General features: G+C 41.4%; 3 protein-coding genes across 3 annotated transcripts; 1 reads left to right on the forward strand and 2 right to left on the reverse strand.

Annotated features, from left to right (window-relative positions):
• Positions 1-1,973: 1,973 nt before the first annotated feature.
• LOC119719683 lies at positions 1,974-10,446 on the reverse strand. Its single transcript, XM_038189178.1, has 5 exons — positions 10,075-10,446; positions 7,335-8,017; positions 4,906-5,215; positions 3,704-4,392; positions 1,974-2,587 (listed from the first exon to the last, which is right to left on the reverse strand). Exons 1-5 carry the CDS (start codon positions 10,352-10,354, stop codon positions 2,276-2,278), a joined length of 2,274 nt encoding a protein of 757 aa, XP_038045106.1. The 5' UTR covers positions 10,355-10,446; the 3' UTR covers positions 1,974-2,275.
• Positions 10,447-12,611: 2,165 nt separating this feature from the next.
• LOC119719684 (glycoprotein-N-acetylgalactosamine 3-beta-galactosyltransferase 1-like) lies at positions 12,612-13,601 on the reverse strand. Its single transcript, XM_038189179.1, has one exon. It carries the CDS (start codon positions 13,599-13,601, stop codon positions 12,612-12,614), a length of 990 nt encoding a protein of 329 aa, XP_038045107.1.
• A 1,878-nt stretch (positions 13,602-15,479) lies between these two features.
• Positions 15,480-20,373, forward strand: LOC119719786 (leucine-rich repeat-containing protein 46-like). The gene is made up of 8 exons (XM_038189276.1): positions 15,480-15,584; positions 16,014-16,288; positions 16,567-16,654; positions 17,012-17,120; positions 17,627-17,783; positions 17,985-18,054; positions 19,048-19,220; positions 19,912-20,373. The coding sequence occupies exons 2-8, from the start codon at positions 16,048-16,050 to the stop codon at positions 20,136-20,138; spliced, it is 1,065 nt and encodes a 354-aa protein (XP_038045204.1). The 5' UTR covers positions 15,480-15,584; positions 16,014-16,047; the 3' UTR covers positions 20,139-20,373.
• The last annotated feature ends 2,231 nt before the right edge of the window (positions 20,374-22,604 follow it).

Below are 22,604 nucleotides of genomic sequence, written 5' to 3' on the forward strand. Positions count from 1 at the left end.
GCTTCCAAAACGCATTCTAAATTGACAAAAAAAGCATAGAACTGTAAAGTTTAGACTTAAAGAGATTGAAGGTGGGACAGAGGTTACATTTCGTTTACGGAAATGGAGATTTTGCTCGTGAAAAAATATCTCTAAGCAGCACGGCCGTTGTCCGCCATCTTGCTTTCGCACGGAGCATGGACTACACCATTTCAGATATGGGTGTGTAGGTAATGAAATTATCATGTCGTACTGGTATGTGGATTCACACGTAACGAACGCCCTCTGTTGATTTATTGTATAATGCCATCACCACTGTTAATGGTATGGTCCGTGCTGCCCTTGAGCCAACATGGCCGCCGATTTTGGAGCTGTTCGGAGAGCCAATTTTCTTGAACTGAAAATACAGTTTGAACACTGGTTTTGTCAATTTGAATGCGTTTTGGAGGTGTTGACGCTGTGTTGACGCTGTGTTGACGCTTCTGTGTGTGTTGACGCTTATTAGTGTGACCGTTTAAAACTGGTGAAACAAAACATTGAAAAAGTTTCAAAATTTAGAAGTTGCCCAACTCCTGCTCCCCACAAATATGCATGCATTCCACTGATAACTAAAGCCCTCCGCCAGGAAAATATGATAAATATGGCATTTCCCCCGCCTATCTAAGCAAACAATAAACATTTACTTCAAACTGTAATTCTTGAACTGATAGCGTGAACAGAGACATGGATATTCCATACAAAATGTTTTCATTTAAAAGAAAGGAAATAGGTATGTATGAGGCAAATAAAAAAAAATAAAAAAATTCCCCTATTGCACCCTCTAGAATAACTTAGCTTTTAACTTCATTTTTGGTTATTTCTGGCTCAGTTGGAAGCAACTTACATGTAGATACATCGCTCATGTATAAAGCCCTCAGTTGCAACCAGAAGGAATTAAACAAAAAAACCCAGAGAGTTACTCCATTTAACTATTTAGGTTAAACATTCTCACAGAAAAATTAGAGTGCTTTGTGCATAATTGAGTGCATTTGACACTCATTTTCTGAATTGTTTTGCTGGTGTAGCCCGAAATCTTCACTCCATAAAAAAAACCCAACTCCACTTGACCAATCTGAGCGAGTCTAAGTGTCAGAATGACGGTTCATTCGAGGTAAAAAAGGGACAAATTTGATGGCAGTCAATATTTGTGCTGGCAGTCAATCTTTCACATGACACCAGCATTCTGGGTTGTGGTGGAGTCCATCACATTCACAAGTCCATCAAAAGTCCTTCAATCTCCAGTCAAGATCACTAGCTATTCAAATGAGCTGTTACAAAAACATCCCTTTGTCATCAGAGTGACCGTTTTAGCCGATTTTCGGCTAACTTTGACAGATTTTTGGTTAAAAACCGAGTTTGACAGAAAATTTGACAGAATGGATTTTTTTTGGCAGACTTCTGGCAGAATTATGCAAAATTGGTTGTTAGACAGAAAAACATAGCAAATTTGAAATTTTTTTTTACACTTTTTTGAAGAAGCTTTCATCTTTTCAAACAAACACTTGCATAATAGAGCAGGTTGGATAGTCTAGGTGCTGAGGTTCACTGGGAACCGGACTTCGTCGTGACGCAACCGCGTTTTGCCTGAAATTTACGCAATTTCATAACATTTTTATGTGACTATAGATTGTTTATAATATAATTTGAACCTTAATTAAGGCAAAACTGCAACATGTGCATGTGATTTTAAGTGGTTATAGTGTATTTCGAGTAATTGCGGGGGATTTGGCAGATTTTTGATGAATCTGACAGATTTTTGAAATGCATGTAGCAGAATTTGGCCATGACCTTACGGTCACCCTGTTTGTCATTGTTCATCCAGTTACTTGACTGAACGTATGAAAGGACTTGTGGAAGGCCTTGTGATGGACTCGACTTCAATGCTGCCGGCACCTCGCCGCAAATCAACCCTGCAAAATGGTCAAAAACTGGCACCTTTTTGCAAATTTTCATCCTTTTTTTTTTTAACGATGTAATATTTCATTAACAGACAAATACAGTTCAATAAACATAACACACTTCCTAACCCCAGGAGTCCAGGCAAGTTAGTTGGGCAGAAGAATGTATTGTACATGTATAAATAGTGTGAAAATAAAAATAAATGCAGAAAAAATAGAACTTTTAGATCTAGCTAGTTTGATCAAATATTACTTGTTGATGCCTAAAATGTGAATTCTTAGCTATCAGTGTGAAATTTTTGCCATTCATTATACCAAGGTAAAAATAAGAACATGAAAAATATGAGTGATTGTCATGACTAATTCATCAGATTCGCTGCGTCTCCCTCCTGAATCCCTGACCTGACCTGACCTCCAATGACCTTATCGTGACCTCCGACCTCATTGTTCGTCAGACCGACCTCCCCTGCAACCTCCCCTGCTTTGCCGAGTCGATCCTGTTGACTGTTTGCGGGCAGCACCTTGGAGATGATGGCGTCCATGTTGGCCGGGCAGGTGTAGTGGCCCACACCGAACGGCCGCATGTGGTAGATCATGTACTCTAAGAGGTACATGTTGTTGGGGCTGATGTAGTGGAAAGATATGGAGTAATCCGAGCAGCATTCTGGACCCTGCAAATGGGTGAAAAAAATTGGGCACAAGAATTAGGTTAAATCAACGAAAACAGGGTTGGGGGGAGGGTGAAGTTAAATCTTTTAGGCAACTTGTACCTCCAAACTTGACATCAATGTTGACTTCATTACAGTGGTGCATCAAAGGGGTGGGGCCCTCGGGGGGCTTACATGTATAATAGGGGTCTAAGTGGTGCCATCAACTTCAAAATAGTCCTCCCCCCCCAAAAAAAAACACCAAAACCCCCCCCCCCCCAAAAAAAAAAATAAAATAAAAAAAAAACCCCAAAGTTTTGTTCTGCGGCCACACATTTTTTGAATTTTTTTTAACTTTTAAAAAATTTGGAAAATTTTACCAGTTCCGCAAGTAAAATCACAACTCCTGTCACAAGTTAAGAACAAGTCAGGGCTTTATTATGGGTTTGGGGATTGGAATCGCCTGCCTGGCTATCAGTCATCATAGCAAGACCTCAGTTTAATGCTCAAGGGCAAATGATTCCAATCCCCAACCACATCAGCCCTTTTTTTTTTACAACATGAAGGAGATTTAGTTACACAGCTTACATAAAGCACTGAAATTAATTCAGGCAAGGAACAGAGAGTCCAAAAATTGACCATTGTGCAGTGAGGCGTGGGGGAATTTAATAACACCCTTAGGGATTTCGGCCATGGATTTTGAGTATCTGCGCAATTAAAATTGTTCAAACTTTACTTCATGGATTGGTTGTTATTTCAAAAATATTTAGACAGACACAATTTTGGGACATATTGTAGTAATTTTCCAAAGCTGAGGTCACTATAACGGCCAACAACACACTGTTCAGTTTAACTTCAGTCAATTTATAAAAATTAGTAGAGTTTGGAACGCGAGTGACCAAACACAATGCTCCAAAAAATACAGAGACTAAGGTAAAACAAATGGTGAAAAAATTAGAAGTGATGTGAAATTCTGGAACTCTTGTCGTTTGTTGTTGATTTGTTTAAAGACATGTTTTGTCCTTCACTCAGTACAGTCTGAGAACATGTGAGCAAAAATGTAACTTGCTTGCTCAAGCGGGACTCGAACCCATAACCTTCCATCAACCTGCACAGATGTTCTACAAGTAACTATTTTACCGTCTGTGCTGGGTAGTATGCGTATTTCCAAAACCAAAACGACTTTTTCATTTGATTCGGTAAGATGTGAGTTATAAACTGGAACGGGTGGAACGTCTCCTTTCCGACACTATCTCTGGAGTCCCCGGCAACCACGCCGACCGTTTCCAGGCATCTGCCTATTTCCAGATCCTCTTGGGCATCATAACCCCTTCCGTTTCCGGCCCCTTTACAGAATTTTAAGTTTGGGAAGCCTTGCTCCACAACTAGTATGAGAGCGAGTTTACTGAGGACGTAACCAGCTCCGCCACTCATGTAGCCTTGGGAGACGTAGGCTTTAAATCTCCGGCCGAAGTAGACGGGTTCCTCAGAACTTTTGTCGGCGAGAATGTAGCGAAGATTTTCTAGAACGACGTACGTGTCGTCATCGGCTTTCAAGAACCAGTCGGCATCGTTCAAGTGGTGGTCGTAGATGTACTGGAAGGCACCGCGCGTCTTCTGCCAGAGGAACGCGCGGCCCTCGGGGGCCTTGACGTTGACGGTGGGGAAGGAGGGGTCGTCTTGAGAACTGATGAAGATGACTTTGTTGCATCGGCGGGACCAGGTGGCCTGGACGTGAATGGCCTTCTTTTGGAGGTTCTGGGGGGACGTTAGAATCCAGCACAAGATGCGAACTCGATCGTAGAGTGCATCTGCCAACAAATCCTGGCCTGTGGGAAGCAAAGAACAGAATACATGCATGACAGTCTTGAGTTACTTCAACTTGTGCAACAATGTACATGCACTCGAACTTGCAAAGCTTTGATAGATATTTGATGTATGTGTGCCACAGGGCACGGAGAGGATAGGTAAGGTAAGGTACATAAGAAACAAGTACATGTACATGTACATGTTTAACAGTTCCAAGTGATTTCTGCATGGCTTATTCAGTTAAGGCCTGTGACACAAAATTAGCTTGAGTGATTTAATTCAGTTTGTTGGAATGGGTCACACACAGATAAAAATGTTGCTAAATCAAATGCATTTACAGTCGACACCCACTCATATGAGCCCTGCTGTAACAGACTTCTGGTGAAGAAAGCGCCTAATTCCTGACCGTACATTTATGTGCTTAATGAATGGGACCATAATTTCAGATTAACAAAAATGTTGGCTAGGTCTGGAAGATTTTGTATTAACAAGAGTCAACTGTACTTTGTAAGTTGCCTCGACTATCAACTCACCATGTTCCCTTGCATGAGTGTGTGACTTGAACGAGAGCAATTCTTCTTTCGCTACCTCATTGGCTCTGTTGACTTGAGCATGACCTTCGTGATTATCCGACTCCACAACTACTTCTGTACTACTGACGACCTGCCTCACAACTTCAGCAAGATCTGAATCCCGGTTGATTAAGACATGTGTGGCGCAGATTCCCACGACAAATGCGGCACAAAATTGAATGATGACTTTCCGAATGGGTCCCCCACGGGGGGCGTGTCTTCGTGAACACCTCCCCCACATGTTGCTACATTTGGCGTACTCTGTGTTGCGTCAGCACGGTATCCGGTAACTCGACAAAGAGGTGCAACACTGCCTTGCAAACTCCGTTGAGTATCTGTTATGGCACTCATGTACTTGGCTTAGAAGTTAATTCCTGTGTCTAGCTGACACACATTCCAAACAGACCAAATTATGAGCTCGCTAGATACCATTCAACAGAAGATCCTCGTGCTGAACGTTCTGCATTAAGGCAAGTAAATACGGAATGCATCCATTTGCACACCATAATATGAACCATCCGTTTAAGATGAACAGATTTTGTAATCAAAACTTCCTGGCGAGATGGATGGAGTCCTCATCCCCGAGCCTCAGCATTTCAACCATCTGTATTCGACTGAAACACCTGCTGGTATTTAATGGAGCGTGACACCGATTACAGTGAAAAGCGCCGGGCAAATACTACGACAAATTGCAAATTTGAAAAGACACTCCATGCCTGAAGCTCGATATGCACAAAGGTACCGAATTGATTTCACCTAGAAAAATTGACTGGTCTGACATCACTGCCATTTCAAGTGCATATTCACGTTGAAAGTCACAGCTAATACAAAAACAAGTAGTCCATTGCTGTGCAAATATTCGATCTCTTTGTTCCCACCTCAAGTGTGTGCAAACAAAGGCCAAGTGAATCCAGATGGATTTTTCAAGATAAAAACAAACGAAAATCAAGTGATTCGGTAAACAACCACTTGTTGGCTGAGCTCAGGATCTGCAACTTACAACAGGTGTTACACACGTTTGTGCTTACAATTTTGAAAATAGTACAAGTGAGCAGGGAGTGAAATTTGACGCCAAATCAGCTGGACACGGGACACTGTCAAGTTGTGGAATCTGTTTGGGGCTGGCACATGCAAAGTGTCAAACTGTTTCAAAAAACTTAAAATAAATTTGGCTTTCAAAATCTGACAGAGCATCAAATGTTGTTGGTGGACAAGCAGTCGTATCCCCCTGTCACCCTATGTACATGTACATTAAACACAAACATGTATTAGTTGTGGGATTTTAATAATCCAGATTTTGTAACATTCGGTTTCAATTGAACTGTATTTCGAAACCAGATATTTAAAACTGACCTTGAAAAAGATTAAGCCTACCTTTTCTTGTGACACGCTACAGAAAACAAAAGTCCCCAATTTGCCTCATGGTATCTGATTGTAACTGCATTCACTTGCTAGTGGTCTTCTTGGTATATGAATAGCCTGCCCATTCGACTCATCAGAGAGTTCCCACTACTATTTTCAACATTACAGCTCTGGAGTGTTTTTGTCAAGGCCCAGTGGCCATTGAATCCTGCAAACTATACCCAGTCATTGGGAGGGCATTGCAGGCGACACCTCACTTGCCACTTTTTGTTGTGCATGACTGTGAGCTGGACGGGAACTTCCGGTGAAACCAGACAATTCGTCGATCGTACCACGATCTGACCTATCTCAGTTTTTGCCATTTCAAGAAAAACGTGTTTGAAGTTGGGTCTATTTTGCATCCACCCTTTCACCCAGAACACTAATTTTTATTGACTCGGTTTGTTTATATAATAAAGTTGGATAGTTGAATTATGATTTTAAATTGTTTCTAAGGCAAAAACTCATCATTACCAGGTGAAAAATAGGCGCCAAATCAAAAGTCACTTCGTGAAAATTTCATTTTCATATTTCATGCGCCCGAACGGCGACCTATCCAGATAGGTCACTTCGTGAAACGAACAATTTCGATTTCTCTGTGGTTGATAGTGACTTAGGTCATATGCGCATGCGCGCGCGGACCTCTTCACATTAAGTCATATGGAGGCTCGTTGCAATCTGTTATTTTCATATTAATATTATTGAAATTAAAAAAAAAAAAAAAAATGGATCTACACATTTGGGGGTAATTTTAGAGTTGTAAGCATTATCAAACTTCAAATTTACAAAACCCAACTGCATGTATTTGGAAAGTAATGTGATGAATTCTCAAAATCCCAGCATACTAGCATGAAGCCTGCACATAGTACTTACGCATTCTGTAATATTTTAAGATTCAGTATGGAAATAATAACACATTTTGTACTTCCGGTATGCGACCTTTTCTACATCAAATCGCAAACTTAGAAAGAAAAATCTTTGAGGTTTACCGCTTGAGCAGGGTAGTAACAATAATCCCAGTACCAGAACTTGGTGGGCACAATTCCTTTGATCAAATGATGCTCGGGGATAAAGGGATGGAATCGTTCCCGCCCCAGACTGTCCCTCGAATCACCGGCCGTTACGCCGACTCGGGAGAGGCACTTGCCGATTTCAACATCTTCTGCAGCTCCGGCTGCTTTTGCGTCGCTGCGACAAAGAGCAGCGTTCGGGAAGGCTTTCTCAACAGCCAGTACCAACGCAGCTTTACTGAGTACGTATCCAGCACCACCGCTCATGTATCCCTGTTTGACGTAGGGCTTGAATTTGCGGCCGTAATATACGGGATCGTTTGGGTCCTTGTCTGCAAGTAAATAACGTAAATTTTCTAGCACAACGTATGTATCGTCGTCTGCTTTGAGGAACCAGTCGGCCTCGTCCAAGTGATGGTCGTAAACGTACTTGAAGGCACCCCGGGTTTTTCGCCAGAGGTATTCTCGACCCTCCGGGGCCTCGACTTTGACAGTGGGGAAGGAGGGATCGTCTCGGGAGCTGATGAAGATGACTTTGTTGCAGCGGCGGGACCAGGTGGCCTGGACGTGGATCGTCTTTTTCTGGAGGTTTTGGGGCGAGGTGAGGACCCAGCACAAGATTCGGACTTGTTTGTAAAGAATATCAGCCAAGACATCTTGACCTGTGAATATAAAAGATAAACAAAAGAAATACGTATCAAGTGCTTTTGAACAACAAAATTGTGAAGTGTTTCTGTAACTTGTTCACGGAATACCGGAAAATAAATATTGTGGTGAAAAATGACAACCTCAATTGTGAAACTAAACAAAGAGAGAGACAAAGAAAATCAAAATAAATTAAAAATTTGCATTTTTTTGTTCACTATGTTATTCAGTCATTTGAAATTTTGATATACATGTATGTAGATCTGCTATGGAATACTACATGTATAAAACTTAAAGATGAATTTTCATCCAAAATTCACTGTATGAGCCTTGCAAGACAAGTTCCTGTGCATTTTACAAATACTGTTGTGTCACTGGAAAGGTCAATTCCATGTTTACAAAAATTGATTCAATATTTGATTAAACGTTGTGGGTTTCGTTATGGCAGCCGTAATGAGATTTGTATCTGCTATTGTTACGGCATTGCAGAAACACTATCACAAATAGATTCATACATTTTGTAACCATGATAACTGCCTTGCAACCACAGTGATTTGGTAGCTCGGTTGGTTAAATGTTTGACTACCGGAATTCCCGGAATCAAATCTGTGCTACAAATGTATGTCAAACTTTTTTTTTTATTATATAAATAGTTTCACTTACTTTTATGTTTTTAATCAAATCCTACTGTTTTTAAATGGAAATAGGCCATAGATTTCATTTTCGTCTTCGTTTTTCATGGCTTTGGAAAAAAATTTAAAGGGAAAGTTTATAGGCCTAGTCTGGTTCCAAGATCCTGATGCTGAAAACTAGGTCAGGCAATCAGATGACTGAACGTAACAATCATGACAATAGTCACTGCATTGATTAAAAAGAAATCTCAGAATCTCAGAAAGTTGACTGGATATCTCAGCTAGGCATCATCCAGTTTGACTTCACGCCGCGCTGGTGCTGTGCAAGCGTGAAAAAATCAATGGACAATGCATTTGAATATCATTCATTTACTATTTACTAGTATTTAGTATTCATTCATCATGTTCATGTGAACATTTCATTGATTGATGGTTGCAAAGGACTCAAAATAAGTCAAATCAATATTAATGATCATTAGCTTGAGTAACTCCAGCTGACATGCTCCATATTTATTCACATGTAACGCTGGAGGCATAACCTGTTCGTTAGAATGTGGTAGCAAGAGACCCTAAAAAAATTGGCCTCTCAAAAATTGTTCATTTTCACCTCTAATATCCCACCCCAGAGTTCATTTACAAAAAATGTACATACCTCATACATTCAGCAGTCATTTATGAAGCCTAATGATCGACTTGAAACAGACCACACAAAAAAATGTGAAAAATCTTGACGATTTCGGTGGCTTGTCCGTAAAAAAATGCCAGTTCCAACGGCTGTCGTCCATTTTGTTTTGCTAATTATGTAAATGTATGCATACGTGATGACATCAAAAAATCTGCGCGCGCGATGTATGTGGGTACCACACCGCACCACACCCACATATATCGCGCGCGCAGATTTTTTTCGATGTCATCATGTAATGCATACATTTACATAATTAGCAATTTTAACAAAATGGACGACAGCCGTTGGAACTGGAGTTTTTTTTACGGACAAGCCACCGAAATCGTCAAGATTTTTCACATTTTTTGTGTGTGGTATGTTTCAAGTCGATCATTAGGCTTCGTAAATGACTGCTGAATGTATGAGGTATGTAAATGAACTCTGGGTTGGGATATTAGAGGTGAAAATGAACAATTTTTGAGAGGCCATTTTTTTAGGGTCTCTTGCTACCACATTCTAACGAACAGGTTATTCCTCCAGCGCTACATGTGAATAAATATGGAGCATGTCAGCTGGAGTTACTCAAGCTACATGTGAACAATGATAGTTGAAAAGGACTCAAGTCAAATCAATATTAATGTCTAATGATTAAAATAAATATTGGGAAAGCCATTATCCCCGTTCGACGATGTACAGACTGCTATCATTTTCACAGCTGCATTATCGAAGTATTATAATTACCCAGTATTGTACATGCAACGATCTCTTGTAAACCTACCGAACTGCCTAGCGTGCGTGTGGCCTTTGAACGTCAGCAACTCGTTCCGTGACACACGGTTGCTGTCGTCGACAACTTCGACGTGTCCGTGCGGATCGCTAAGCTCCAATATCCGCCTTCCCAGGCTGTCCAACTCCACGAAATTCTGCCCAGAGTCGAAACGACGGACGACGATATACGTCAGACACCCACCGAAGAAAAAAGCCGCGCAAAATGAGAGCAGAACCGACCGAGTTGGACCGAAAACTCCACCGTGGTTTCCAGCCGAACTGGCGGCCATCTTGGAATCTTGGGTGAATGAGGCGTTTGTTTGTTTACCGATCCGAAGATTCCCTACTCCACGTTGGAACTTTAAAGGTGACACGTGTGTATTTTAATTAAGCCGACATGTATTACATTGTATTACGTAATATCCGTTCCGCAAATTGCAAGTAACATCTAATAACTGGCTACCTGTCTCTAATTGTTTCGAAATTATGCCACTGCACTTCACTCATCATATTCAACCCTTGGATTTTTTTAATTAAAAAAAAGTGGTTTATTGAATATTATATCTTTAATCATGCGAAAAAAATATGTACATGTAGATCCTTTCCCTTCCTTCTAAAAATTATTTCCAAAGACACACTATCTCCAAACCACTTTTCTTTTTTTTTTTACAAATTTGCTGAAAAGGACAAATATAATTCCCAGAAATTGCTGTTTACAACATAAGGAAAAGTGCCATACTTTAGGATAAAATAGGCCTTAGTCAGAATAATGTAAAAAAGTGTGAAATAATGCAAAAATAAACAGTATGACACTTGTAAACATACAACATGTATACATGTAGATTATTAAAATAAGCTATGAATTTTTCAGTAGAAGGCTTTTTCATGCAAATTTCATACAATTATAAATATGCAACATTTTTCGTTACGCACCAACTGTTTTGTGATGCATGACTGAAGATGACACACATACATGTATCATTACATGGCACAGACAAAAACATCTGTTGCTAAAATAAAATTCAAGACGTTTGAGTAAAACTCAAGTTTATTGTTTAGGCCTAAAAGAGAGCTTTTAAAACACACAAAACAAGGAGAAACTTAGAGATTGATACCTGTGTTCTTCAAATAACACATTTTGAATTTGTATGTTTTGTTTAAATTAAAAAAAAGAAACCCTTACTTTCCCCGAGTTTTTGGCATACATTATGCAATCATCGGAAAAAGGGCATTTATTTTGCGCATTAATTAGCCGGCCCTGTGAGAGCCGAATTACTGTCCAGCACCTAATAATACAACTTTTGTGAAGAAATAATTCGATAACTAAACGTCGGTGGATTTTTTCATTCGATGTCTCATTCAAAAGTGAATAACTTTGATATTGCTTGGAAACAGCAATTCAAAACATTACAATATTTATTTTTTAGGTGAAACTCAAATATAACACGAGGAACTCACCTCTAACTTGGCTGAGTAAGAGGTGCTTTTTTTCTCTCTCTTGTTTCCCCCTCAAGATGGTGGATTTTTCAAGATCGCGGATAGATTCTTAATTTTCTCGACTATTTTGCCGATACAAAATTGTGTCCGAAAAAGCCACAAAAACCCTTTCTACATAGCTACAATTTTGTTGGAAACAAATAAAAAGACAACATATTGACAATATGTGTCCAAGTATCGTGCAAACGTATGCATACAAAATGTTTTAAAAAGGAGGCAGCCGGTTAAACAGGAAGTTGGGGGGGGGGCGGGGAAATAAAAACTGGTTGATTGTTTTTTTTACTTAGCCTAATATAAAATCATGTGTCAAAATCACCAATGCATTTGCCACAGGTGTGTAAGGTATGGGCACCTGTTTATCATGTGTTATGCCGAGTGCGTATGTAAATTAAGAACAGCTGTTTTCATTGTTCAGTGCAGGTATTGCAATGTGTAACCCTGAAATTTCTGGTACACAGTGCATACAGTGCAAGCATCCAATGTTTATCTTTCCTCTTTATTTATAATAAGACTGCTGTTGCAGCTGTTATGTGTAGTAAAATCAATAGACAACTCAAGAGGCTGAGAAAATTTGCAAACCACTCCAATAATATTAACCAATTCAGCAACATTTATTCACAAAGCAGAGTTTACAAAGTAAGATTTCAAACAGTTTATACTACTGATAATTGATTAAAAGGAAAATAGTGCAATGATATTAAAATTCTTGGTTCAATGATTTAGAAAATCATCCCCGAAAAAAAAACCTTTGTGAAACTTTAACTGGCATATCAATCTGTGGAAACCGATAAATCAGCCGATTTGAAGAGAAATATCGTGCTAAACATTGCCTTTCATTTCCAAAAATCTGAAATCCATATTAAGTGCCACATACGGACGTGTGACCCTTATTCGGTGAACGCAGATGAGAATTTCTGAAAATTGTGGTAGTCGTGAGGTGGAAATTGAAGGTGAAATACAGAAATGGAAGACCAAGATGTCTCTTAAGGTTTTCAAACTGTGTGACACAACATATGACCAGCAGCTGGATTCGAACCCCTGACCCTCTGATCATGAGTCACAAACCCTAAGCACTAGGCCGCACTCCCCCACTTTAAAAGCATTACCTACCTCTTTATCTGGGTGGCGGATGTATTGCCAGTACCACGCTGTGTAGCCCTTCGTGTTCAACGGCAACTTGTGATCAGGCACTATCATTCGGAACCTCTGCACACCTTCCGAGTCTACCCCTTGGTGTCCTGAGACTGCTCCTGAGGCCTTAAGACACTCCCCCAACTCCAGGTCATCTGACACGCCCCCAAAAGAGGGCTTGTAGTCCTGCAGCGTGGGGCCGATCAGTGCCAGGGCTTGCTTGCTCAAGGCAAAAACGGCCCCGCCGGAATTTGGTCCTGTAAACATGTGAGCGATATAGTTTGGAATGTTGGCTTTGTGCATGAATAATAGGTACCGCAGGTTTTCGGGAACGAGGATCGAATCGTGGCTTGCCTTAACAAACCAATCGTATTCGCTGTCGACAAGGTTGTCGTAAAGGTACTGAAGCCCAAGTTTGGATCTCTGCCAGATCTGGGATTTCCCCTCCGGCAGTTTGATATCAATCGTCCCGATATCTGGGTTGTTTTCGTTGCTCAAGAAGAGCACCTTATTGCAGTGTTTCGTCCACGTGGCTTTGGCGGCTTTGCCGTAGTTGCCGATCTGGCCCCGCTGGAGTATCACAAAGCACAGAATCTTAACCTTGTCGTGCAGAAATGTACTGTTTAGCCTGGGGTCAAAAAGTCCCAATTTGGAGTCCCTGTTCACTGCTTCCTCCAGCGACTTGGCCGGAGTTTTCCCTTGGGAGACTTCGCGTGTTTCATGAGGGAACGTGAAGTAGATGCACTGTGATCCAGTGGTGGTGGGCAATGCATGGATTTTTGCAGCAACCAATGCCTGGGTGCTGCTGGGCTTGTGTCCGCCAATGGCTTGGTACTTGCTGAAGACGATGGCCGACAATATCCCAGCTGTCAGGCCAAGGACGGTAGCAATGACACCGGTGAGATTCATTGTCTACTGTTGATCGATGACAACCTTCATGAGATTCAGAATGGAAAACAACCATTAGAGGTGATTTATGTGCATGTGGAAAACAAAATGTTCTTGTTTTCTACACCATTCGGGGTGAGTTCCTTTGAGGGTCTTCATGGTGTTCTCCCCTGTAAAGTGGGAGGGGTGGGGTTGGGGAAAGGGGGTGGGATTAATTAAGACTTTAATACAAAGTCAAAGTCAAGAATTCTCAGAAAATTCATTAGTTTTATACTTGTTCAGTTAAGTTGTGCTTTAACTTAAATAAATTAGAATAATTTTAATTTTATGAAAAAAAGAGAAAATGTTGGGGATCCCAATGCACATGAATGCAAGTGAGGCTTCGAGGCTACATTGTAAACTCAGTGTAGTCACACATTCCACTTCATCATTCACACCCATGTTATTGCCCCTCCCCCCCCTGGCATTCTATCTGTCATTGCCAAGTCTGCTTTCCCCCATTAACAGATTAAACATTTTAAACATGTTAAAGGGAAATTACAACATTTGTAAACATCAAAAAATAAAACTACCAAATCGTTTTGAAATACCTTGCTGGACTGTTAGTGAATGACAGTGTAAAGCATCCTGTAAACTCATGGCACCTGGTATACTGTCATTTTCAAGAAAAGTGGTATTTTTGTATCAATTTCCAACGCTGATCGGCCGATCAGCGTTGGAAACAACTGGCTTTTCTTTCAAATACTGGCCCCAATTGACCATCGCACTTGTTTGCAATCGATTACAAACCTATGAACGGGTACGAGCCAGCTAGACTGGTTCCCTGACCTTACAATTCCCCCAATGTATGTAAACTGCTCTGTTTCTTCTTATATGGAGTCAGGGAACCAGACTACAGGAAAATGATCGTTTTCTTGGTTTTTATAGCATTTTCGAACCCAAAACCTCAAAAAAGTCAGTGTAACTATATTTGCTATATATTTCTAACCCCCCAATTCCATCCATTTCTGAAAATTACAGCAAAAGCAAATGATGTATATTCCCTTTAAATGGCCATTCACTTCCATGACTTCCCGAGATTAAAGTAACATTTTAACTTATTTTTTAGATTAGGTAGATAACTTAAGCGAAACATATTTCTCACCTGAAAGCCTCAGCTAATTGAACGCATCCAATCTCTTTCTTTTCCAAAAAGTCCAGTCATAAACTTCATTGTAAAGGATGAAAAATTAAATGCAAAAACGGAGCGACTGATCGTCAACACTGTGGTTGAGCTGTGCCGATCGCGAGAGCGAGCGAGCGAGGGTCCTACTAAAGCGCGTCAACAAGCGTCAACAAGCGTCAACAAGCGTCAACAAGTTTTAGTAATCGTTAAGTGCGCGTCAACAAATTTTGTATAGGCCTTTGAACAATAAAAACAGCTTTATATGGTAGAAAAAGCGATAATGAACATCTTCTGCATATCAATTAAAGTTAAAATTATTTTAAAACTTGGTTTTTTGAGCGCGAAATGTACGACGAATTTGTCGATAAAAGTAGGCCGCCATCTTGTTTGGACGGCGCTGTAGACTTCGCGCATGCGTAGTATGGCTCTTTACACTTCACGCATGCGTAGTACGGCTAGCTACACATAAACAAGATGGCGGCCAACTTTTATCGACAAATTCGTCGTACATTTCGCGTTCAAAAAACCAAGTTTTAAAATAATTTTAACTTTAATTGATATGCAGAAGATATTCATTATCGCTTTTTCTACCATATAAAGCTGTTTTTATTGTTCAAAAACCTATACAAAATTTGTTGACGCGCACTTAACGATTACTAAAACTTGTTGACGCTTGTTGACGCTTGTTGACGCTTGTTGACGCGCTTTAGTAGGACCGGCGAGCGAAGGTTTAGCTGAGTAGCGCCCTCAAGAGTTAAAATTCATCCAGTCAACATTTCAGCGGGGAAGCGTCTCGTTTCCAAGGAATTAGGAAGGACATGAAGATATCTGCATTTTTGGTAGGAATAAATATTGATTTTAGAGTCTTAAGCTTTAATATTTTGCGATCAGTTTTTTTCTGGTAATCATTTTCACGAACTGCAGCTCCAATACTCATAGGGAATTCGACATTTCAGGCTGGATTTCAATTTACTGGGCCTACTACTGCAATTTGTTTCCAGTTCCTGAAAATTATTGACACTCACACTTGACAGAAAAAAACTGATCGTGTTTTTATGGAGTTTCTCAGCTCAAGCTATCTTGATCTTCTTACACTCAAGTTACAGCCAAACCTCTCCCAACTGCATCCGTACTACAGAGCTTGCGATAGTATACTGTGCGGCCAGATGCAGTCGGGTTCAGCCAAACCTTGTTAAGTTGTAATTGTTAGGCCTAATAATAATAATAAATGTATTACTAAAAGAATGTCCAAATTCTGGTTCACACAGGTTCTTCTGAGTCTTTTTGTTCAAAAAATCTAACATGAAGAAGTCGACCAATAAGTCCAAGTCGCCAACTGCCGCAACTAAACCAAAAACAGCACCCAAGGACCAGTTGGCTGCTAAGACGACAGCCAATCGGCCCAAGTCCAAACCAAGAGCGCCCTCTGGAGATGGAAGTAGGAAAGGTGAAGCAGCAGGTCCGTCCGTCGACGCAGAAGAGGTGCTTCAGTCGTTGGAGGAGAAGTATCAGATGCAGTGCGAGGAAGCCGAGATGCCTGTGGGTGAGGAAGGGGCGGGGATAAGGATTGATCTGTGGGGGGAACATCTCTTGTGGAGAATACAAGCCGATACGTTGCCACCACAAAGCTACAAGTCAACTTACACTACAAGTCGGGTCACAAGTAACGAGGGATAAACAGCACAGTAATTCAGTTCAATAGCTGGTTAAAATACTTGACTTATGAGTGGATGACTTGTAATTGACAATCGATGACCTTTGAATTTTGATGACTTGGTTCTCACGTCAGATTTTAACCTATCATATTGTTTCATATTTCAGTCGCATCGAAGCCAGTGAGGATCAACCTCAGCTTGATAGCAAGACGAAATCTTCCCCCTGACATTGCCAGTGGATCTCATGAAAAACTGTGAGTATTTCTACAACCCAATTTCTTGTTATATATTTTGAATTAATTAGAGTTAATTTTTTTTATTGGCTGCATTGTTCGAAGGAGGTGGCACAAGCTGTATTATCATAATTTATTAGGAGGTGGGGGGGGGGGGGGCGGAGGGGGGATGGTACAAAGCATCCTAAATTGAGCCTTTCAAGTGCAGCTCAACCTGTGTGTAATTTTTCTTGGATATTTGGGAAATTTTTGTGGGGGCACACCTCAAATGTTTGAGGGATTTCCCCCACTAGCCCCCTCCTCCATGCCACCGTGATAACACAATTGAGCTTGGCATTTTAACAAAATGTATTGTACATGTACTGTCGATGTGCACAGAATTCAAGCTATTAGTAAGCTGACCCACCTACGCTTGGACCGGGAGAATATCGGAGAGATTGACGACCTGGAGATGATGGGGCCTGTCACCAACCTCTACCTGCAGCAGGTAGGAACAAGATGAGCTGGACGAATTCCTCTCAAAGTTGAATCCAAATTGGATTGAAAATACCTTGAAGACTATTTTGCAGTTGGATCTTGTAGTCGGATCCTTGAAGAGAAGTATTATTATTTTGGAGTGGCATACGTCCAAGTCTGTCACAAGTCCTCCAGTCCCAAGTCAACTCACAAGCTATTTAAGTGATCTCTGCCAAAGGAATTGCCTCATTATTTATCCTCTGTTATTTGTGACAGGACTTGTGATGGACTTGTCTACGGTACAATAATTTTCTCAATCTGTTCTTGAAGCTGAATTCCAGATGAAACTGCAGAAATCTTACCTGAAAATAGGCTTGACTGTCTCTCATACATGTACAAACTTTGACGTGTTATAATTCATTATGAAGATCTTTTGTACCTTAAATCCTCATAGAAGTCACTGTGAAAAATACACAAGAGAACTCTAGTTACGCTCTTGAAGTCACACGTGCGTGCATTTTTTTTCCTGTGACACAGAATCGGATCAGGAAAATTGAGAACCTAGAGTCGCTTCAGTCCCTCCGCTTCTTGACCCTTGCAGACAACCAGATTGAGAGAGTGGAGAATCTGAGCGTGCTCCCAGAGCTCAAGCTGCTGGACCTGTCGTCCAATCAGATTCGAGACTTTAACACAGGTGAGACTTTTAAAACCAAACTTTTCAAGAACAACCGTGACGTTCCTTGTTAGTTAATCGTTGATTGGTAGAATCCCACCACTTGGTGGCGCTCTTCAGGTCATACAACCAATCTATTGTATCTCAATCGTGTCTGCAGAACTTTCCAAAAGTGTCGGATGCCTTCTCGAGAATTCTTTTTCTTGAAAATTGTTTTGACAGATGAGCTTCCGAAGACTTTATTGATACTCAACATGGAGGGAAACCCATGCAGCCAACAGCCAGAATACAGGTAACAGAAACACCTTTTTAACAAAAGCCTTCGTAAGGGCCACTCAAGGTGAGAGCTACACAAAGAAGAGATAGAGCATGAAATCCGAGAAAAAAGAAAACAGAAGACAGGTATAGATGTTATGATTGAACTGGGACAGATTATTATCAACTGGAAAACAAGATAAGGAGTTCAGAGTGAGGCAGTGTGCGGGAAGAAACCTGATGGATACATCTTAGAATTTGTTTTGGGAACAATGAATGTACATTGTATGTGGATGTGAATGGATGGAGAAGCGATGGTTAGGAGGAACCAGAGAAAGACCGTTGAGCACATTCCCTTAGGGACCGTGACCATTCAGCCCCGGTATGAAAAGGGCCCAGCGGTAAGCTCGTCCCCTCCCAAGAAGTCCTTTTGTACCGTCCCAGCTACCAGCCCAGGAGCTGGTCTGGTTGCTAATCCTGGGGTCTATTGTTTGCAAGTATTGACACATGTAATATATCCCAGAAGAAACCTGCTTGTGGTTTTCATCTCTCAGCGCGCAACAATAGAGCACTTTCGTCGGCACAGATCAAAACCCCTGCCATGCGGTTTCGCGCACAATGGGACCGTAAATTAAAAAGGCGTTTGGAAGGATTTTATCTTTAATCCGGTAAATCTGCTATTGTTCTGCTCTGGGCGTTCTCTGTAGGGCAATAAAGTGATGCGCCTGACTGACTTCAAAACTTCTCGTCAGACAGGACCATGTACCGGACGAGACTGGGCTGAAGACCGGACTGGCTCTGGACCGGACGAGGTACCGGGAGCCCTTTTCATACCAGGGCTGAATGGTCACGGACCCTTATAATATCTGCAAAACAAGTTTGGTAGGCTGACAATGATCTTTCCTAGGCATAAGCTCAATTGGTAGAGCACTGGTGTGGCGTCCTGGATGTTACAGGTTCAAATCTTGCTCCAGTGAATTTCTTTTTTCAACCTCACTTTGATTCTGATTTTTAAAAATTTGTTGGACAGAAAGAGAATTCTCCTTGCCTTCCCGAACCTCAAACAGTTGGATGGCGACGACGTAACCAGACAAGAACGGTTGGAGGCGGGCTGCGATGCCCTCGCCCCGAGCTCCGATGAAGCGGACGATGAGGAAGATATTGAAGATGGAACGGAAGAGATAACTGGACAATCTGCTGAAGGTAAGATGCAGTTATTTTTGGCCACACTATAGAGAAAAAAAGATTGTAGTATACTTCAAAGATTTCAATATTGATAAAAAAAATTGAGGTTCTTCAAAAACCATGCAAAAGTACGTCCTTAACGATGAAAAAGGAATAGACACACACTGGGAATCCTCAAGTTGGTCCGTAGAAATCTGAGTTTGAGATGCGAGTTTGAGATTTCAGTAGAAATGAAGAACAAGAGTATGGAAGTACAGGAATAGTGGTCCCTCAAAACTGTACCTGTAAAGATGTGTGTGTGCTCACATGAGCGGTAAGATCGATCTGATACACAGTGCCCTCTGGAGACGTGCGTACAATAGGGAACAAAAGATTGTATACGTCTCCACAGGGCAATTTCTATAGATGCATAGTCTCCACAAGGTTTTCACGAAATAGATATATGGATTTTACTCAAAAACTAGGAATTTCCAAGCTATGTTGATCCGTCACAAATGGAAAGGTTTTAGGAAAGGGATATTAAGTCCAAATGTCAACCAAGGAAATTAATTCTGGTTAAAATAAGAGCATTTTTAAACTACACTTTCCAACTCGAGAACTTTAGTACACGAGAACAAAGGAATGTCTCCACAAGGATACAAATTCCAGTATGTGTGCACCATCCACTGTTTATGATTAGACTTCATTTGCCGTGTTTTTTCTTGTTCAGACGTCTTGCAGTTGTCAGCAGATCTTATCAAGCAGTCGCGCCTCCGGTCCCAACGGCAAGCCACAGAGCACTACAAGCACATGGAGCAGCTGGTGGCAGCCCGCAGCCAATCACAGCTGGCCATGAACTCGGCCAGGTCATCGCTGGGCATGACCCCGAGGTCAGAGGGCGCGACCTCGGCACTGGGGAACGGGAGGTGGAGCGCGGGGTCGTCTGCATCTAGGTGATTCTTGGAGTGTCCTGAGAAAGGAGCGAAGGAGATCTACTCGATGATGAAATATGATAAATCAAAGTCAAATTTTGTTAAAAAGTGGCAGTTTACTTCGGGAATTTGAGCGAGGACAATTCGGGCGATTCACAATGCAGTGCGCCACCAAGAGTTTGCCACGGAGAGTTCATTTTTCCCAGTGCATTGTGGGAGATGGGCGACAAATTCGCAGCGCGGGACATTTGAAATTGTTAGTTTTTCCGGCCAGAAAGTTCGTAAGCGTATGATTCGAGTTTCTGTTTGCCCTTTTCTTTTCGTTTTATCAATATGGAGTTTTTTTGTAAGGCGGCAGAACGCTTTGCCCCAATCTATAACAAATTAGCTCAAGTTTTCTACCGACACTCGTTCAAATGTTTTGTCGACCGTGACCTTGAAAAACAAACTCTCCGTGGCAAACTCTTGGTGGCGCACTGCATTGTAAATAGCCCAAATTGTTCAATTTAGTGTACAGAGGCTTGCAAAGTCACATTCACGAATTGGACACAAAACTGACACAGCATGAACAGTTGTAAACATTTGCTCTGTAAAGGGCCTGCTTGTGATTTAACTTGTTGACAATTCTGATTTGTTAGAAATGTACCCTATATTACTTGTATATAGTACTGATACAGTTATCGCTGTTTGGTCTGTAAATAAATGCTTGGCAATTTCGTAGTTGACAGCGTTGAACTGTGTGTGTTGGTTTGTTGCAAGGCGTTTTCTCCAAAGGCTTCAAGACTGAATCAGAAGTCTTAACGTAACATAGACCTGCAACCATCGGTTAACTAGTGGTTGGTCCATGGTGTTCTAGGACATGCATACAAAACTCCAAGCACTTTATTTGAACTGTTAGTAAAGTAGTAGTCAAGTCTGTCTTGGGGTAACATGGCCCATCAGGTCGGCATTTATCTGGGCAATTCCACGGTTACTCATGTTACATTTTTGATGTACTTTTGAGTTTCCTTGGGCTGTAATTACCTTACTGAAAAGGTTTAATGACTGTTATCCCCATGGTAGATAGAGTAGACCTAGACCTAGCTAAGCACCAAAGATGACTTCCAGAAAGATGTGTTGTGTATGATAAACAAGACGCACAATATCGGTTACATAACATTTTCGTAATGTGAGTAACCGAGTTTGTGCGTCTCGTTTATCTTACATAACATATTTTTCTGGATGTCATCTTTGGTGCTTAGGTAGGTCTAGGTTTACTCTATCTACCATGGGGATAACAGTTATTAAGCCTTTTCAGTAAGGTAATTACAGCCCAAGGAAACTCAAAAGTACATCAAAAATGTAACGTGAGTAACCGTGGAATTGCCCATCTCCAGTTTTCAAGGCATGAAAACAACTGGAAATAGTTCTATTCCCCCCTGGATGGGGCGCCTGTCCATCGCAGGTTACTCCCCAGCTCATGCTGGTACGCATTTACACTCCTGGGTAGTGGGGGTAAAGTGGCTTCCCAGGGACACAACATAATGACCAGCGGCAGGATTCAAACCCCTGACCCTCTGATCACGAGTTGCGAACCCTAACCACTAGGCCACACTCCCCCACTATGTGGTCAAACATAATTACTACTGAATCCATGCAGTAACAGTGGGTGGCGGTAAGTGACAACCCACCATAACTCAAATGTTTGGGGCACACCGGACGCACTGGTTGTGCGCAAGTGTGTGAAATTCATACAACTTATTTTTAAGTGTCTTGAATGTCCATGAATGCTGGATGTTTGCGGACGGAGACTTCCAAGTGTCTGTAATATCTTTCTCTGTTACCACCGAGAGTACTAGTGTGCATGTGCCCGGTGATTCCCGAGTACTGGCTCCCTGCTGTACATTGCAATACACACAGCTGATGATAACCAGTGAATATAATAATAATCAGCATTTAAGAACGCTCTTATTAGTAAACTAAATCACAGCGCGTACAGTATTATTATTACTCCTGATCATTGGGCCAATTAAACATTCCAAATACCATCTCGGCTCCCTGGGGAGTATACAGCTCGATGCTGCCTGTTAGGCGCAAGCAAGCTTATTCAATCACAATAACCATCTCTGCCCTCACAGGTACCCATTTACTCCTGGGTGGAGAGAAGCAATGAGTGACAAAGTGCCTTGCTCAAGGGCACACGCACCATGACCCCGGCTGGACTCGAACCCACAACCCGCAGCTTTACCCACAGACCACGAATCCAGTGCCCTTAACCACGAGGCCACAGCACTTGGTGCCTTCTACAAAGAGAAAAGAAAATCTCAAGAAAAGTTGAAAATTTCATATTGCCACACAAAAGTTTAACAATTGTAAAAGGGGGCCCAAGATTTTGAACACAGAATCTTTCCAAAGGCAACGCGATGTGGGAACAGTAATAAGCAAAGAGGTAAACAAAAATAAATTGGACACCAAATTGTCATTTGATCGTAGAATTATCCATTGTTTATTC

Source organism: Patiria miniata, unplaced genomic scaffold, assembly GCF_015706575.1.
Source record: "Patiria miniata isolate m_02_andy unplaced genomic scaffold, ASM1570657v1 HiC_scaffold_8, whole genome shotgun sequence".
In the NCBI taxonomy this organism is placed as follows: Eukaryota; Metazoa; Echinodermata; class Asteroidea; order Valvatida; family Asterinidae; genus Patiria; species Patiria miniata.

Bases quoted from the DNA above. Each gene is read 5' to 3' on its own strand.
- LOC119719683 (XM_038189178.1), bottom strand. From the start codon at position 10,354: ATGGCCGCCAGTTCGGCTGGAAACCACGGTGGAGTTTTCGGTCCAACT. The intron at 8,018-10,074 runs GTAGGTTTACAA...TTATATTCACAG, and splicing joins CACGCACGCTAGGCAGTTCG to GTCAAGATGTCTTGGCTGAT. The intron at 2,588-3,703 runs GTAAAATAGTTA...ACCCATTTGCAG, and splicing joins CATACTACCCAGCACAGACG to GGTCCAGAATGCTGCTCGGA.
- LOC119719684 (XM_038189179.1), bottom strand. From the start codon at position 13,601: ATGAATCTCACCGGTGTCATTGCTACCGTCCTTGGCCTGACAGCTGGG.
- LOC119719786 (XM_038189276.1), top strand. From the start codon at position 16,048: ATGAAGAAGTCGACCAATAAGTCCAAGTCGCCAACTGCCGCAACTAAA. The intron at 17,784-17,984 runs GTGAGACTTTTA...TTGTTTTGACAG, and splicing joins GATTCGAGACTTTAACACAG to ATGAGCTTCCGAAGACTTTA. The intron at 18,055-19,047 runs GTAACAGAAACA...TTTGTTGGACAG, and splicing joins AGCCAACAGCCAGAATACAG to AAAGAGAATTCTCCTTGCCT.